Source organism: Chroicocephalus ridibundus, chromosome 2 (assembly GCF_963924245.1).
Source record: "Chroicocephalus ridibundus chromosome 2, bChrRid1.1, whole genome shotgun sequence".
In the NCBI taxonomy this organism is placed as follows: Eukaryota; Metazoa; Chordata; class Aves; order Charadriiformes; family Laridae; genus Chroicocephalus; species Chroicocephalus ridibundus.
In genome coordinates this window covers 150,022,222-150,040,982 of record NC_086285.1, presented here as the reverse complement: position 1 = coordinate 150,040,982, position 18,761 = coordinate 150,022,222, and the positions used below count along the sequence as shown (strand labels likewise).

Sequence of the window (18,761 nt, the reverse complement as noted above, 5' to 3'; positions counted from 1 at the left end):
TAAAATGTGAGTTTCTTTTCTTTTTTTCATGCCCTTTGCCTGTTCTAATCATCTCATTCCAAGAAGACTTATTATAAAGTTGGAAAAATAATTTAATAGAAAAAAACCCCTTAAATTAATCATGAATCCTCCCTTTTCTCATTTTAAAATAAATCAATTGAAGATAAAAGACTTACGTTAAGGCTCAAAGACTTCAAAACTTAAGTTCTTACCTGAGCACCTGTGTGCTAAGCCCAAGGGGCTGTTGGAAGTGCTGAGCTCCCAAAATCTGACTGAAATCAATGCCTGCTTCAGACAAACTTTACTGTCGCATTAGAATTTGGATTGGAACATCTAGATACCAGTTTTGATAAGGGGAAAAAAACAATATCTGGTTTTGAAATAACTGCGTAACCTCATATATATAGTCTAGAGGATACCGCAACCAAAGGAGAGAAATGCGGAAGTGAAATAAATACATTTTTGCATTCTTTATCAGGTTTTCCTGTTTACCTCATGGTTGAGAGGAAGCATTTTAAGTCATCTTTATCATTGCAGGAGTCAGTAGGGCAGAAACCAGGCATAGATAATACTCTTCCTGATCTTTATTCAGCAGAGGAAGAACAGTCCTCTTCCATCCATTGACTATTTGATGAAACACCTCCTTGCAAAAAGTATGTCAACAGATACTTTGAAATGTAATTTGAACTACTCAAATATTAGCAAACTGATCCAGGATTTGGACAGAAATTTGTCTCATGCACAGAAATACGCCTGAAAAAGTTAGCAAACGGAATAGCTAGACAGCAGTATTTTTCAATACAAGTTATAAAAAAAGATTTTGTAATGCTTAACTGCTATTGCCACTTCCATTGTAGATTCCAAGGGCATTGCATTCCACCCAGTTACATCTGTGCTGGGGCTAACAATTTCTGCTTGTGTTCAACTAAAGCAGCTTTTCTCTTTGTGGAAACTTCATTAAAAGGTTCACCATGGAAAGTGTTAGAAAATAGCAGTTAAGGTGCCACTCAGCTTTTCCAGAACAGAGGAGTTAAAAGGATGTCATTTATACAAATCAGTGAACTGCTCTGGACCTTACATTTTTGGGGATGCCTCTGTTTCTTTTGCAAGGGAGCAGAAATATAAACACGGAGTATATATTCTGTTTTTCCTTTCTCAGCTAGAAGAAACTGAGCTGCTGCTGCCAGCTCTGGGGAGCACTGTAGGCGAGTACTGCATTTCCAGAAAGTTTGAGTAACTTTGAACTAAAGCAGCTCTTTCAGAAAGGCATTTTGTACTCAGGAAAGCACTGAAAAAATGGGGGATCCACCATATTTCTTCATGGTTTGTTTCAGTGGTTAAGCAGCTGTACTTTTACAAACGCCATCTTGTTTTAAATTTTAATTTTTCTGATTTCTATTTCCATCTGCTCTTTATGCCTTACTCTGTTAGATTAAAGTGCCTTTTGTTTCCTTTTTTCTCCCTGAGGAGGCTCTGACACATCACAACCATATTTTCTATCAGCTTCCTTTCCAATAAACTAACTGGGATATTTTTAAAGCTTAACTAGCAGTGCTAGCCCTCAGTAATTCCCTTTTCTCTTTCAGTACTCCGTTTTTTCCTTCTTCCTTTCAAAACTGCGAGTTGTACATTGTGTCAGTCCCACCAATGCAGTATGCAAAGGTAAGATCAGTGTTACGCTCATCTCTGTCCACATGTATTCAAAGTTCCCATGGAAGCAGATGATGAGTTTTTCACTATGATTTCCAGTGTCATTGCTTTCCAGGGAATTAAGCATTGCTTTTGCCCTCTGCACTAGATGTAAAAACTCAGCGCTCTGCTGACTTTGTACACAGGCAGTTGGTGGGAGCCAGCCAGCAGAAGAGGCCAGGTTGCTCTGCCCTTGTCAGTATTCACCCACAGGCTGCCAGCCACAGATTTTATCAGCAGCAACTTGATACTTTACCTCAGGGTCAATGACTGAAAGAATAGGTAACCTCTTTCCTAGTAACTCCAATAAACAAAAATCAACGGGGATTTCTTAGAGGGTTATTTTTTATAACATACTACTAAATCACTTCACTAGTTTTAAGGTAAGCATAAAGATAATTTTTAAGAATAACACTGCTCAGATGGAAAGCACCATGGTAAATGTGAAATACACTAATGCGGGATTAAGCCTTTTCTCATTCCAAGCAGAATGCTGATTAACCTATTCATTACACTGAAGTGGTGAAATATAAATCATTTATGAGGAAAGGAATTTATTTTTCCTCATTTTAGGCTCCAGCCATTACAAATTTGGCTCTGCAGCCACTGATGTTTCTTTTAGAAACTGAATAGCTGAGAAAAACTGTCCAAGTAGAACACAATTCTGATTGCAATTGCAAATATTTAGATATTTAAAGAAAGCCAGCAGGTAAAAGCATTGGATATTATTCATTGTTCCAGTGAAAACTTAATCGCTAAGTAAGTTAAAGCCAAACTATCAAGGTGCCACAATCACTACAATTAAACATATTCCATTATGTGAGAGAAAAGATGAGGACATGTGCTCGGTAGTGCAGAGCTGTTACCCCAAAGGACCCTCTGCAGAGAACTGAGAAGCAACAATATTTTTTTATTAGCACTGATGGACTCTTACTGGATTTAAACAAACTTCAGACATACTTGTTCTCCAAGTGATAAAAGTCCGTACTGAAACATTATGGGAGTAAACAAGAATGAAGAAAAACAGCAAAAAAAAAATAGGAAAAAAAAATTGAAAAACCTGTGGTGGCAAAATGATAAGGCAGTATCTAAGATGTGAGTGCAAGTTTGACATCTCAAAATAATTTCTTAGTGACGTTACTATTTTATAACATTTTTTGACTGGACTACGTCAACGTGGAGAAGTATTCATGGGGAAATAATTATCAAACAAATTAGAATCTAACCAGTTTCAGTACATCGTGTATTTTAGACCCCTCAGGGCCTAACTAAGGGAGAGGCTAGGCTAACTTTTCTCTATTGGCCTTTCATTGATGGCAGTAGGACTATTCAATTCACTGTCACATAGAATTTGGATTAGTGTGCATCCAGAGCTCTACCAATTTACTCTAGCTGTTATCCGACCCATTATTTCAATGTCAATTTACAAACTGATTTTATTTTTTACAGGCTTGTCTACAAAAAGACCAAGCTGAACCAGCTACTAGAGTGCGTACAAAGGGCTGCCATCTAAAAGATGTATATACCCACAGCTGAGGGAATACACATCAATCCTAAAATGTCACTTCTTGGCTATCTAGGTGTGGGTGCCGTCTGCCTTTGTAAGGAATGGATACATTTCACAACATTGAAAATGCTGAAATTTTGAAGAAAAAGCAGTTAATACATCTATCTGTCTGTATATACCATAGGTATGGAACCTTTAACAGCGCAGATCATCTTGTTTTTCAGTGCGCAAAAAAAACCTCAACAGGACAATAATGTTCTGGCTGAATCCTGAATGTTACTGATTGCTTTCAATACTCAACCAAATTAGTAGAAACTGAGATTGTGCAGAGAATAGTTTGCAAAACAAAGCCACCCTGTGCATCTGAGAATAAAACCTGCAGTTAAAAATAGGAGGCCTCTATGGGGACCTATTTATTTCTCAAGAAACCATCTCTTATTGCTGTTATCACCCCAAATGTAACTTCAGTCTTCGAAGATCCATCAAGATACCTCTGATGAGTCCACTCCAGTGTGTTTTGGATCTGCCCATGTTGTCAAATGTGCTTTTTGCCTGGGTACTGATCAGAGGCTGCACTGATGTGATTAACAGAGCTTGGTGCAGGAACACACAGTGTTGGGGCTGTTTCCATCAGAAAGCATGCTCTTGCATTTTAAGCCAGTCTGGCCAGAACTTTACAACTTATTTTTGGAAGCATGTGCAAGAGCTATCTGTCAAACCTTTAACTTCAGATTGGTCAGCACAACTTTCTGAAAATTCATATGGCATTCAGTCTTTATTCTGTGCCAACTACACCGCACTTACAGCAACTGCACTTCAGCTGTCATCTTCTAGGTGGAATCTCAAATCAGACAACAAGCCCTCCACAGTTCGGTGTATGAATACCTTAAGTCTGACCCTCTCCCACTGCAGTGAAGGAAATCAAGTGGAGGCTCTGAAGCAAATTATTGTGTGCCCGTGACACACTGTAGCCATTCATCAAAGACTTCTAAAGTCACACGCAGAATGTCAAAGAACATCAGGAAAGACCTTTAAGGACAAAAGTGTAATAATACAGAACTGCCGTATTTTAAACACACACGCAGCCAGCATATACTATGCTACATTGTGTGAAGAAACATTCTGTACGCCATCAGTTACTAGCATTGGGTAAATCAAGTCTAGAATGAAGAGCTCAGAATAAATATGCATATATGCAATTCAAACAGAACATACTAATTGCAAATGAAGTTGCAATCAAACATTGAATTAACATACTCAATACAAATAAACTTTTTAAACAACAAGACGGAATTTTAAGTGGAAGAAAGAGTTTTCATCTTTCTGACATCCACCATTATTTAACAGTGTAGAGCTAATGACATACAGCAAATACGTTCGAACTGTCATTAAAGTAGATTTAAAGCACAGGAGTATCTGTGTAATACGGCATATCCCTGATCCTGGGGGGGCCTCCGCACGCGTGGGGCGGGGATGCCCCCGAGCGGCGAGGACGGCAATGACACGAGTCCGGTGGAGCAGGCACGACTTCCCATGCTCCACTCCAAGAGACAGTTTTTAGAGTATTCTTTTAATTAGGAGTACAAAGATTTGTTAGTCAACAGTAGCCGAGCCACAACAGTATCTAATTGCTCATTCAGTTTCTGCTTCTCCTCCACTTCATCATCTATTAGACACCTCAAATTGAAGCTGGCAAAAATGAAACGTTCTCACTTCAAAGCCCCATTCCTGATCCTCTCTATTCATCAACTTTATTTTTGCAACTCTTTATAGACCTGGCTGATGTTAAGAGTTCCAGATACAAGAATTTACAATGGATCATCTTAAGAAACTTCTGTTGGCAAGTTATTGTATCACACTTAAATTTCAAAAGGCCCCAAAGATCCACATAATTAAAAATTACCAGTAATGTGGGCAAAGCTAGAAAACAGTAGTTATCGAGGATCATAATAGTGACTCTCTTCAATTAAATGTGAAAAGAAAAGAGAATTATTAACGAAAGATACTACTGTCTTTTTTTTGTTTGAAGAATTCAACCTCTTCTGAATTGCTGAACGAATATTTGCAACAAAAGTCAGAGACTTCAAACCACTCACTCGCTGGCAAAGAAGTACAGAGAGGAATGCCACCAACAGTGTCACGTAGTCTTAACTTCTTCATGCTGTCCAGCTACTTACTCAGGGAAAATCAGAAAGGATAGTAACACGTCATAACCCATTTTCCACAGACTTTTTCCCCCCTTCTACATTACTTGTTAATTATGCTTCTTTTTTGAAAATCTGAGCATTTGCACTACTATATAAAATTATGGATTACTAAAAACCGGTGGAGGTGACGCCACATTACAGTGCACTGATAGACAGAAGAGCCTTAGAACCACAAGTCCACAAAATTTTTTATTAAAATAACACCAAGTTTAAGAAATCAATGCTGTGCAAAGAAACTTCAACTCATCGTACAAAAACAAAAATAATGATTTTCCATTCTTAAGTGTGGAAACTGCATTCCAATCCCAACATGATTGACATAATACAGAAACAAACACTGTATCCCAGGTGAATGGCAAAGTTAAAGACTGGCATGCTGGGCAAGGAAGGTTCTTATTCTTTGCAAGAGTTCTTTCTTTACACTGTCTGGTACCAAAGCTGAAACACAAATAAGAAAGCAAGAAGTAAAAAAGACAAAATGGAAAATATGCTAATACCAACCTTTTACAACCGCTTCCTCTATTCTTTCTTTGTTATTGCAATTCTGTTAATACCTAAGTAACTGAAGCTACTTGATTTTCATATAGCGTGTCTATATTTTTCCCATTTAAAACGGGCTAAAAGTGAAGTCTATTGAGAATATTGGTGTTATTGGTAGTTTCTTTGGCTAGCCATAGTCAAGAAAATTGGTAAGTTTGATGGAAAGGATTATTCAACAGCAAACAGGATACAATCACCAGAAACTAGTTTGATTATCCTACTTTTTTTCTTCACAAAGTTAAGACCCAAAAAAAATCTCAGCCATGACCTCAGAGTAAGGGTCTTCAGAAAGTTATTTTGAAGGCCTATTTTTATTTAAGACTTGATGAAGTTTTGCACACTAACACCAAAGCCGATTAGAGAGTCCAAGAAGAACTATATAAAGACGACTGCAGTATTTCCTTAAGAAATTACATTTTTTTATATCTGCATGCTATGTCCTTTCCTTTTCCCACTACCTATTACACTAGCACTGTTAGTTCAGATTTTCCATCTTAAAAAGAACTGGAATTTTAAAACATCTCTGCCTCATACCCGAAGTTTTTTTGAGACCATTAAGTGAATTATACAGATGAATACAGACTTAGGACTAAATAACATCACCTGCAGAAGTAGCCTACACACACAGCTCATTACGCATTTTGAATGGCTGTTACACAACAAAAATTCACAGGTTTTATTTGCAGTTAAGCTATTAACATTTTTCCTTGAATCCAACACAGGCAAGTTCATAATGCTTCTTTCAAAATATTAATGAAATAGAGGTAGGTATGTTTGTTGATATACTACACATCTGTGTTTGCATTTTCTTACCTCTGCCTTTGGGAGTGATTTCTGCCACCAAATCATCAACAGTAACATGCTCTAATCCTTTTTCTTTAATGACATCTAGGGAAGACCAAGACAGATATTTTAAGTCTTTTAATCCATTCATTAGAAGACAAAACCTGCGCCAATGAAGAAGAGACAAAACCTGCACACACAGGTCATGCGAGAAGATGAGGTAGCTTGTGACCTAGACGTAGGTTGTTAACTCAGTACTTACACTGCATTGTACAGTGGATTTAGTCTCTCATTCATACCTTAGGCTTAAGGATGGGAACTTGTCGCTGCTGATGCATGTTGGTCAGCTCGTATTTTAAAATCAAGTATTACAAAGTTTAAGCTTATCTGAGCATCACCAGATGTGCATATTACCAGAGTGTTGTAACAGTTCACGAGTTGGTCCGCTTATCTCTTCAAACACATTATTTACGTAATAGCAAGAAAGAGATGCGATTGGAAAAAGACTTTGGAACATACAACAAGGGAGAGCAGCAAGACAGTGAATACTTACTACTCTTCCTAACTGGTTTAAATATCTCTCTATATACTTCAGCAAAGTAAAAAAGCATATCTGAAAGAAAGGTATACATCTACAGCAAAATAAAAGCTATGATTAAGATATGCTGTATGATCAATACATACCGATATTTAAACAAATTGTCTACTTATAGTGCCTTGAAGACTACTGAAAAATGCAGAAGTCAATTCTGAGAAGAAACCTGAATTTAGTAGTATAAACCTAAAATATTTTGTCTAAATATTAATTTTTTTAACTATACATCATTACACAGGATTGGTTGCCCCCAGAACACTACATGTTTTCGGAACTGACATCACATGAAGTATTTGTAAACTGTTTTTCTTGGCTGAACTCCCTGTAGAATCCTGGATTGCTCAATTATTGGCCCTAATCCACAATGGCAAGAGGCTCTAGAACAAGCTACCAAAAAACCCACCCCACACCAACAAAAACACTCCACCTCCCCCCCGCCAATCCCTCTCTCTGTCCTTGCTATTGGAGGTTACTAGGCCCTTAACAGGGACAACTAAACTTCTATTTGCATTCTCAGCAGTTAAACTTCAAAGTAGTAACGTAAAACAAACAATTTTGAATTAGCAGATTATAAAGTGTATGGTTGAGAAGGCAGAAAAACATCCCTTTGACTATCTGCACTATTGAAATGGGTAATCAGTCTCTGGTGGTGGCATGCAAGCATGAATCATTTCAGCCTTCTCTGCAAATCCACCTATGAAAACCGACACACTCAGCCGTACAAGAACTTTTTCATGTCATGCCAGACACAACAGATCAAATCAGAATTAAAGCAAAAGCTCAAGGGATTTCTTATTTGCTGTAAGGAAATTTCATCATGCAGTAATAATCCTGGATTCTTAAATACCATTTATAACGGTTTCATACAATTTACAAATCTGTAAATTGTAATAATTCTAAATATTTAACTCAAAACTAAAAGATTTGCATATTTAGAGGTTCTAAGTTTGTTTTCTCCCACTTAAGTAGATGATCTTATTTTCAGGAATTGTATTCAGAAGGAGTACAAATGCACTTCTTTCTCTCGAGTTTCTAAATTGCATACCACCGTATTTGCTCAGTTTTCTTAGTTTTTATTCTCCTGTGGTAAGGACATCTCTCTCAAAACAAAAAGTTGTATCATCACAAATATTTAGGGAACCAATTCCAATACTTAGAAGCTTAATAAGTTTCAGATCACAGAGGTTTTGAGATTTTTTTGACAAGATGGCAAGAGGCTTTCTTGCATGCCAAACCGATTGCCAGGGATACTTTCCTCTTGCACAACTCTTTTAAATTGATTGTTAGGCAGTAAAGCTTTCATCTGGGACTTTTATGGCCAGCACACCAGTAGATTACAAAGGATAATAGTTATTTGATCACCGTTACCTTTGCAGTGTGCCTTCAACTGATCCTTCCAGCCGCATTCAATTAATTTGGCTCTCAGCAACTCTTTAAGGCTGTTAAGACAATATACAAACTTGTTAAAAACGGCAAAAATTCCTCACAGCTTAAATAGGCTTCAATGTGAAAGTTAAGCTTACAATTACTGCTCATAGCAGAACTCCCACAGCAGCAGCAGAAATGGCTGAACAGCATGTGAATCCTAACCTGAATGAGTACCAATTTTTGTTTATCATGTTGGATTATGAGGAGTCGTCCACTCAGGAGCTAATTCACAGTATTTCTTCAAGCAGCATTGATGTTGCAGCCAGAGAAAAGAAGGAGAAGCCCTTGAATCACTTGAACTGCCTGCGTCTACTCTGGTAGCAAACATATGTTAACTTTCCAAGGTAGAATATTTCACCTGAAACCAGGCCTTCAAAAGAAATAAAACCTTCCCCCACTCCTTTCTGAAAGGAGAATTCTGTACTACCATCATCAACTGCAGGTTTCTCTCCCCAGTTACGCTTTACCTCGTGTTGGGTGAAGATGCCTCGTGAAGGGATTGTATATCTTACCTTCCTGAGCACTGTTAGCAATTATAAGTATTCAGGCATTACAGAAAGAAACAAAACAATCTGCGACAATGATACATCTACTCCATATATCAAGAGAGAATAATGAAAGCTAGCTAAAAAAGTGAAAATTAGTACTGAAAAATAGAATGGAAAATGAAAGTAAGATATGATAACATACGCTTTAATACCTTCATCCTTTATTCCATCAGCTAGGAAGCCTACTTACCTTGAACCATCCTAAATAACTCTATCAAAATTCTGTGTTTATGAATGAAAGGACTGCAGCAAAAGGCTGAATTATGTAGGTCTAATCCTTTTTGCTCAGTGAATCATATATAGGGCAGATGAACTGATGACAAAAAGGAGAGTAATGATACAGGTGAAATTCACCGCTTCTGGATATTTCTTAATTCAAGAAACCTGAGTGCTCTGTCTCTGATCATAGTACAGCTCTCATAAAGCTTGTTTGTAATACAGCACTGGACACCCAGTCAAAATTCTTCTTACTCTTAAATTAGAGTAAAATAGGTCCCAATACCATTTCAAGAAATTGCGTGGTCTGCTGAAGCTCTGAGCAATCTCCAAGGGGATGGTCACAACCAGGAAAGGAGCAGAGCCCAGACACCATATCAGTCTACAGAAGGTTACACTAGGTATAGGACTATGTAATGACCTAGGAAGACCTTCTCATACTGGCCTTGAAAAATGAAGGAAATAGAGCTTTTGGTGCATGGTGTTACAAATATAGATGAGGCGGGAAACGTCATAAGCACACATGTAAATACAACACAAACAGAGGAGACAACAAAAGGCCGAAAATTAGCTGCCACGCTACATTGCGTAATTTATTGTTTGCCTTTATTGGGATCTCTACAATGACTTGCACAAGTGCTGTTTCACGTGTTCCACTGTGTATTTCTTTCCCTAATAAGAAAAGAGATAGGAACACAAGAAAAACTTAGAAGCAAAAAGGAAAGTTTTGTCTGATTCTCTTTGTCAGAAAATAAAAAGATTTAACTGAGAAAAACTGCATTTAATGGTGATTTTTATATGAACTGAGAGCTTTCCAACACAAACCACTAGAATAAGAAAAAAGCCTTAGAGTTCATAAGGCAACCAGCCCATCCTTTATTTTCCCAGCTTCTCAAGAGTAAAACTAAACTAAAACTGTTCAAAAGGCAAAAATAAGTTTGTGGGTTTTTTTTAATATAGCATTATATAATACATATGACACTCACATGCAGACATTTGAAGAATTTAGAGTTAGGTTTACTTAATCTTTACTTCTAGGTCATGTTTGATAGTATTTACTGCCCGTTACTGGCACGGAGCAGGAAGCCTACTTACCGTTCTCGCTCTCCTGTTTCTATTAGCTTTTGGTTAATGGTTGCTCTCATCTGGGCATCTTTATTCATTTTGGAAATCTAGGTTTTTCACAGACCTAGGCAGGGCAGAAGAGAGCTGTGACAACCATCGGCGCCACTTAATACAGCAAAACGAGAGTCGCCCGCACAGAATTACACGCAGCACCGCCTCCATTTGCGCATCCCCGCCCTTGGCGGCCGGAGCGCTGGTACGTGACGGGCTCACGGGCCCAGCACCGAACGGCGCTCGCCCGCCTACCCTGGCGCCGGGCGGGGGGGGTGGGGCCGGTCAGTCACTGGGCCGCTTGCCCACCCTGGCCCGGCGCGGCCTTCGCACAGCCCGGCCCGCCCGCCTGCCACCTCACCCGCCCGGCCCGGCCCACCTAGCGGCTCCCCTGCCGCGGCCGGAGGGAGGAAAAGGGGGCAAGGAAAGGCCCAGAGAAAGGCCCGAGCCCCATCTCACCCCTCCGCGGCACCGCCAGTCCCCAGCGGCAGGAGGCAGATCCACCTCCCGGACCCACAACACACCACCGCCTGCCCCGGGCGCTGCCGGGAAATGTAGTCTGCGCCGTCTCGGCGACTACAGCTCCCGGCGCGCTCCGCGGCAGACGGCGGCGCCGGGCCTGGACTACCGCTCCCAGCGTGCCCCGCTCCCGCCCGGCGCGGCCCTTCCCGTGGTGCCCCGCGGCGGCTCCCGCGCGCCTCCTGAGGGCTGCCGAGCCGCCTCCGCCGCTTCCCGAAGTTTTCCCCGCGGACGCGGCATGGCGGGCGCCGCCCACTGCTCGCTGCAGGCCAAGCGCCTGCTCTTGGACCCCAAGTTCGAGGGCTACAAGCTGTCCCTGGAGCCGCTGGCCTGCTACCAGCTGGGGCTGGACGCGGGTGAGGAACAGGGCTGGGTCCGGCGGCGTGCGCGGCGCCGGGGAGGTGGGGGGGCGGTGGCCCGGCCGGCCCCTCGGGCAGCAGGGGAGGGCACCGGATCCGTCCGTGTTTCCCTCCGTCCTCTCGCGGTGCTCGGCGGCCCTCCGTGCGAGCGTGGCCTGAGATGGAGAAAGCCCAGCCCGCCACCCCCGGGCGCCTGCGCGCCTCTCCTCTGTCGGGAACGGCGGGTGGTTAAAAGACTCGGCGTTTCGTATCGATTTTTCCTGTTATAATTGTCTGCAATGCTGTCATTGGTCCCCCCCGCCAGCCTCAGGAGGCTTCATGGTGGACCAAGGTCTGTTACTGTTGTCGAATCACTACCTTACAGCTTGTCCGCCCCTGTGAGTCTGAACCTAGTTTCAAACTAGGTAAGAAAACCTGTGTGACAAATCTGGGCTTGGCTTGTGCGCACTTGGTGGGGCCAGATGACCAGCTGAGGTAGTTCAAAGTGGTAGTGTACATGTGACTGTGGTAGAGTATATATGAAATTGGTATCTTCTACAAACGTCAGTAAATTAACTATTTTCCTTTCTTACTCTGCCCACAGTTCAGAGGTGGCTCTTCAGGCTATGCATTGCATGCTCTGCTTTTTCTGCTAAGCGTTATTAACATTTGAGGTCCTGGTCCATTAATGGGCTAATTCACTGACAAGAACATTGGCACAAAGTGACGCTGGGTATGTGCCTACAACCTTAGCCACGCTCCTTGAAATCTCTCAGCATTCTACCTTTATTGATTTCTGAAATTTAGATCCTTTGGAAGGTGCATGAATTAGTTTCATTTTTTTATAAAGTTGGGACACTAATACGCAATTTGGGTGGACTGATCTCTTCCCCTATGTATTTATTGAACAATATACCTGTCTACAGAGTTAGCTGTTATGCGTTACTTTAGTTTTGTGTTGAATGCATTGCATTAGTAGTGAATCAGAAAGGTGCGTTTGCAGTGGTGAATTGACAGCAGTTGGATGGAAGTTGTATATGAATTGTGTATTGAAGGATGAGTGAATGAGACTGAGGTGATACTGTATATGTATCTATGAGAGGACTGGAGAATTTAATGAGTAACATTTTTGTTATGTATTTTGACGTTTTTACTGTAAGACTGGTTTAGGTGTCACCTATCAGAAGTTAGTCCAAATTTAAGTGTGTGTATGTGTTTTAGAAGTGTACTACAGCTGTGTCAAAGATGGTAACAGATAGTGTAGCGTAAGCAGTCTCTTAGTTTATCCTTTATTTGATGTTCTGCCTATGGTCAAACTAGCTGTGTGGTTCTTGAATAGACACTTGTGCACCTGTCCTAAATAGATGTGGATTACAGATTTTCATTAACATATTTGAATGATGGAGTTGCTAATGGAGAGATGGATCTAGTCATTCTTGTCCGTTCAGATATTTTACATAATAGTTGCAGTAATTTGTGTGATAGAAGATTGATATGTGTGTCTGTGTTCTTTTCTTTCTCCACTTCCCACAGCACAAAGATCCTGGCTCACTGCAGTCTAACTTACTTGGCTGTCCTATTAAACCATTAATACAAAGTCACTTATTCTGTTCTCTGTGTGTGTTTTATGTAGATAGATATAGATATCAGTCCACTGAAGAGTGGAAAACTTTTGTTGTTGTTGCTTTTTAAAATCAGTAACATGAAATATAAAACAAACCAGGCCCTATATCTGTCTTCTAGATGTTTTGTTTGTCCATATTTCAGCCTGCTCTTAGGCCATACAGCTGTCTCTTGCCTTCCTAGTTTTCTCCTGCTTACTTCAAGACAGTTTCCTCACTCTACAGAGATATACCTGAACTTTGTATTTTCTAGTGTCAGTGGTCTACATATGCATTAAACTGAGGGCATCCTTCCATAACTTGAAGTTTATGTTGCGCAGGAATAATAGGTTGAGTTATAGAGACTGTGAGTGCTGTGTAGGCCATGGCTTTTTCAAATTACTGCATGAGAGAAGAAATTAATACTGTGTGAGAAGACCAAGGACTTCTGCTTTCCAGCACATTTGTGAGCAGATTAAAAGTCTCAGGAACTTGATAGTTTGTGGATTATTGAATTAATATTTGTCACTGAGTGAAGAGTTTGATTTTATTTCCTCAAAGTGGGAGTGAGTAAAATACAACAGCTAAAAGAAAGGTAGAATGATTAGGAACACCATCAGCATGACTAATTTCCAATTTTATTCACAACTATATGAAAAAATGTGGTAGTAGAATCTGGAAGATTAATGTGAAAAAGGCTGTTGAATCTTTTGTTTGTTTTCCAGGAAACTATTTCAGGAATGCTTGTCTCAAGTGACCTGAGGTTTGGACTTCTGCCTATGTGGCATCCCAGATTTCATGGCAGTAAGGTGAACGTGTGAGGTTTAGAGTACCTGGAATAAGTGACAATAAGTGGAAATAGGTACTCATTCTTAAGTAGAACTGAGTTAACTCAGCTGTAGTTGAAGTATTTATGCAGTGTTATTACAAACATGAGTTTGATACATGAGTATTAATCTTTCTAAATTAATCTAAAAACGTAGATATTTTCATCTATGTTTTTACATTTATCCATTTTTATTAATTTCACTGCTTGCTATAAAATAAAATTACCAAAAATATTGACACATGGAATTGATGCAGGCCTCTAGTACTGGAGCAAGTGGATGGCAGCACATGGTATTGAGAGGCAACTTATGGTGGCTGTCATGTTCATGTGGACTACAGTGAGCTTCATTTTCTGACCATTGTGTAAAACTTAGCATTCAGTTCTAATTTGCCTTTAACTGTCAAACTGTGCTTGCCAGGAACTTGCTGCAGTCAGATGTGCAGCTGAAGCAGAAAGAAATTTAAGACATTTATTTATTAGATCTGTGGTAGTGGGGAATTTTCTAGTGAATTTCTTAAATACATGGTCACAGTGAAGAAGAAGGGTGAAATTCTGATATCTTATGTTCCCTTTTAATTACTTTGATTGTATGTTCTTCTTTTATTTCTTCCTTACTTCTACCCGTTCTGTCCTAGCTAATCTAAAGTTTCACAGTCATTTTTCTTCTCTCATCCTGGTAACATGTTTTGACTAGTAACGAGTACCACACTATAATACCTTTAATTCTCAACTCTTCATCCTAAATTTTGTCTGTTTTGCTCCTTATTTTCTTTAGTTTATTTCCGTAACTTATTTTCAAATGCCTCCTTTGCATTGAGCTTTGTAATGCCTTTCTTTTAGATCACTGAACCTTTGGGAGGGATGAAAGAGTGTCTCATTTACTGTCACCTCTTCTGCCCTGATCTGATCTCAGCAGAGCCCAAAGCAGTGGTTGTGGGGCAAATCCTTGTCTCCAACAAGAAGCATGTCTAAGATGCATGACATTTTTAAAGGAATGAGAGCCTTGCTCTTGACTTCCACTAGTCAGATGTAACTTGATTCCTTTTATTTTTTCCCAAAGGCCTGGAATTTGTTCAAATGTGGGTGTCCCTCATGCCTTTCTCTCTTCTTTTCCTAGCTGGCAATAATAACCACCAGATATAATAACATCTGAAAGACATAGTAAACATTCGCTCCAACATGGACCTCCTGTTGCAAGCCAGGAGAATATGCAGACAATGCATTAATTTGATCACACACATTTATGGGTTTTTATCACTTTTTTTGAAATATTGAGTTAATAAATGGCTGCCTTATTTGCAGTCTGTTTAGACTAGAAGGTGCGTGCTTCAGTGAAAAGTGGTTGCCCATTAGTGATGCTACATGGAAAACATGCGTTTATGTCTCTGTGGAGCCAAAGGCACTGATATATTTCAAACATTTATAGATTTTCCATTTCCATTTGAAAAATTAAATATAGAAAAAAAGCCTTTAAAGTAATGTGTGGGAAATACTAAGAAACTGTGAGCCACAGCTTTTTCAGATATTTATAGCTGTAGTTCATAAATCTAGATTTATGAACTAGCTCAAGCACGTATGTATCTGTTCTTGTGTTGCGCTTTGATTTCTTGGTAAAGAAAAGGATAACGTAGAGGCAAGTTCTGCCTTGGAACTGTTGTTAAAGAAAATGGTTCTTGCAGCTGGCAGAAGTCAGCTTATAAATCAAGGCATTGCTATAGTGATACTTTCACAAATGCATTGCTAGTTTTTGGATCGTGTTCAATATAGTGCATGATAGATCCTATTTACTTCTCACACCTGTGTAAGTAATTTGATCAGGCAAAAATACTTCATTACATGGTATCTGTCAGCCTGTGCTTGTTTTCAGCAAGTTATGTGTTCATTAAAAAGTAAATTTTTCTGTTTAGTCTATTAATGTACTTATGGCAGTAGAATAAACAAGCCTTGTACTTTTACTCAAAACCAGCAATGAGATGATGCTGCCATTAACAATAAAAACATATTTGTTAATGTTAAAAGAATTAAAGCAGGGTTAGAAGGATCTTTGAATGCTGATACTAGAAAATAAGTTAATGTAATCTCTTCCACTACTAGATAAGTGTATATGAAATACTAAATTGCTTCCACTGGGTGGCGTTGCGAAACAAAGTATGACATACAAGCATATAAACATTCGGTGCCCAAAAATAATATGTCAGTGTAATTATTTTACATACTATCTGGTGTTGTAAAGTTGTTTTGATGTATTCAGTAAAGTATCTAAAAATGGGGGGAGTTCTCACCCTTTTTTCCCTACCTTTTTTTTTTTCCCCCCAGTTCTTCATAACGTCTGATGGCAGATGTAAGATTTCACTATTCATTTAAGTATAAGTCCCTTGATAGTGGTCTTTATTCAAAGGAGGTTTTTTTGCAGTGCAGTGTAAAAGTTATAATAAGATCCAGTTAGGTTAGGGACATCTTGCTGCTTCTGTTGATTCTTATGAGTTGCTTTGTATTTAGTGCTTTTGGTTTTAAGTAAAGGTGGTGAGAGTGAAAATCTTTGCTTAAATATCTTCAAACCGTTTTAGTCAATTTACTTTTTTTAAACGCAGTTCTAGAAAAGTGGCATAATTTTCTTCATACTAGTCTGAAATATCTCACCTAACTAGGGTTGTTGAGAAATAATATTGAAAGCCGAGATTTGATTTATACATTCTACATACTTCCTGTCTTTTCTGGTGTGACAGTATTAATCAGTGTTCCTGGGTTTTAGAGGTGCAGATTTATTTATCAGAAACTTGAAGACAATGTGTCATTCTGTTGAATAGCTGTCGTTAACTGTTGCTGGTTAATTGAACTCAAAAAGCTGAAAAAACCCCGCCAAAACAACACAAAAAACCCCAAAACCAAACAATAACAAAAAATCATCAAAAAATCCTGACCAAACAACCAAAGAACCACAAAGCTATGTGACTGAATAAGGGGGTGATCTGATTGAAGTATTTCTTCGTTTCCCTTTATATTAACTTCTCTTTTTCTGAATTTACTTTATTAAAAGTCTTAATTTCTTGTCACATTTGTCCTTCATTTTTGCACTCAGCTCTCTTGGTCTTCTCCTCATTTTCCCAAGGACTATCAAGAAAACTTGAACCTGGAAGTCTGTAGAAAGGAAGGAATGAACTTCATCCTAGTGTAAAATCTCCTATAAGCTATCTGAGCACATGGTATGTAATAGCAGATGGCATTTGTGCACAGATTTCTCTTGATCACAGAATGGGTTTCAATTAATCAAGGTTGGAATAGTTTCTCTAATTACTTCTTGGCAGAGCTATATATGCAGCATACGTTCTGCAAGCAGTTGATAACCTTATTTGAAGTGTTTCATGACAGTACCCTACACATTTGTTTGATCTTCTTGTTTAAAATCACCTGCAAATTGTATAGTTTCTGACTTCTGTTTATGAAGAATTAATTGCCTATGGCAATTATGCAAGGGATTTGGATCTCCTGTTCTGACCCCTTATTATTCAGGGCTTCTCAAGACTACAGGCTGAAAAACTAAAGGACAGAGAATTTATTCATGTTCTTCCAGCTTTTATAAAGCTTATCACCTTAGAATCAGCTAATCAATAGTATATTGTTCCAAGAATTTTCTTGAAAGGTTATACGTTTGCTTTAGGAAGCATCTACTTTGGACTATTTTTACACTATTTGTATGTGTTTTAGTTACAATTCTGACAGTAGCAACATGTCTAGGGGTCAGGGAGGGAGAAGTGGAGAAAGGAAGATTTACAAAATAAATCAGTTTAGGTTTTCTGTGCTAAAAAGGCTTTACATGCTTCTGCATGTGTATTGTAATTTCAGAAGATCAGTTAATGTAGCTACACAGGAAGTAGATGACATGTACTTGGTTTCACTGAAAATAATTATCTTGGATTATATTTGGTTTTGTCCTTAATTGTTTACAGAATATTCACATCATCTCTTGTCGTGTTGGGAAAAATATCTCTCTAATAAAGCTTGATTCTACAAAGAGCTTTAAAATGCATTTTCACAACACATCCTTCTAATTTCTTTTACAGTGTAATTTACTGTAAAATATGCTAATTAGTTAAAGTAGAAATTGGAATGGGTAGCAGTCTTTCCCATTATGACAGGTGTATTTTCTTCTCACTCTTTTGTTGATACTCTAGCTTTATTTGAAGGGCTGTGGCCTGGGGAACAGTAATTTATTAATTACAGAGGTACGGAAATCCCTCCTGTGTGGTGAATATGAATAATGCTTTGAGATGAGTGGCATTAATACTGTTGATTTGCAAATATCAACAGTGATTATCAACAGATGGATGGTCACACTCAGAGTTGCGGTCAATGTCTTGATGTCCAAATGGCAACCAGTGACGAGTGGGGTCCTGAGGTGTCAGTACTGGGACCAGTGCTATTTAACATCTTTGTTGATGACAGGGACAGTGGGATTGAGTGTGCCCTCAGCAGGTTTGCGAACGACACAAGCTGTGCGGCACAGGGTCAATGTGCTGGAGGGAACGTATGCCATCTAAATAAACCTGTACAGGCTTGAGAGGTGGCCCTGTGTGAACCTCATGAAATTCAGCAAGGCCAAGTGCAGGGTCCTGCACGTTGGGGCAATCCCAAGCACAAATACAGGCTGGGCAGAGGATGGATTGAGGGCAACCATGTGGGGAAGGGTTTGGGGGTATTGGTTGATGAGAAGCTCAACGTGAGCCGGCAATGTGCACTTGCAGCCCAAAAAGGCAACTACATTCTACGCTGCATCAAAAGAAGCGTGGCCACCAGGTCAAGGGAGGTGATTCTGCTCCTCTACTCTGCTCTGGTGAGACACCACAT

The 18,761-nt window shown here is 39.4% G+C and overlaps 2 protein-coding genes across 4 annotated transcripts in view; one reads left to right on the top strand and one right to left on the bottom strand.

The window, feature by feature from the left end:
* Positions 1–5,579: 5,579 nt before the first annotated feature.
* Positions 5,580–11,215, bottom strand: ENY2 (ENY2 transcription and export complex 2 subunit). Of its 2 annotated transcripts, none has more exons than XM_063327413.1 (5): positions 11,089–11,215; positions 10,609–10,702; positions 8,690–8,760; positions 6,757–6,831; positions 5,580–5,841 (listed from the first exon to the last, which is right to left on the bottom strand). In XM_063327413.1, the coding sequence occupies exons 2-5, from the start codon at positions 10,674–10,676 to the stop codon at positions 5,765–5,767; spliced, it is 291 nt and encodes a 96-aa protein (XP_063183483.1). In that variant the 5' UTR covers positions 10,677–10,702; positions 11,089–11,215; the 3' UTR covers positions 5,580–5,764. The 2 variants fall into 2 exon arrangements, with proteins under 2 accessions (XP_063183483.1, XP_063183484.1); XM_063327414.1 differs by having other exon boundaries at positions 11,009–11,140.
* A 157-nt stretch (positions 11,216–11,372) lies between these two features.
* The window catches only part of NUDCD1 (NudC domain containing 1), a 54,852-nt gene continuing 47,463 nt past the window's right edge, over positions 11,373–18,761 (top strand). The window contains exon 1 of one of the 2 annotated variants that reach the window (XM_063327411.1): positions 11,373–11,504. In XM_063327411.1, coding sequence (XP_063183481.1) covers positions 11,387–11,504 — 118 coding nt within the window. In that variant the 5' untranslated portion in view covers positions 11,373–11,386. Of the gene's footprint in view, positions 11,505–17,020; positions 17,120–18,761 lie in introns of those variants that run through there. The other variant, XM_063327412.1, reaches the window with a different exon arrangement.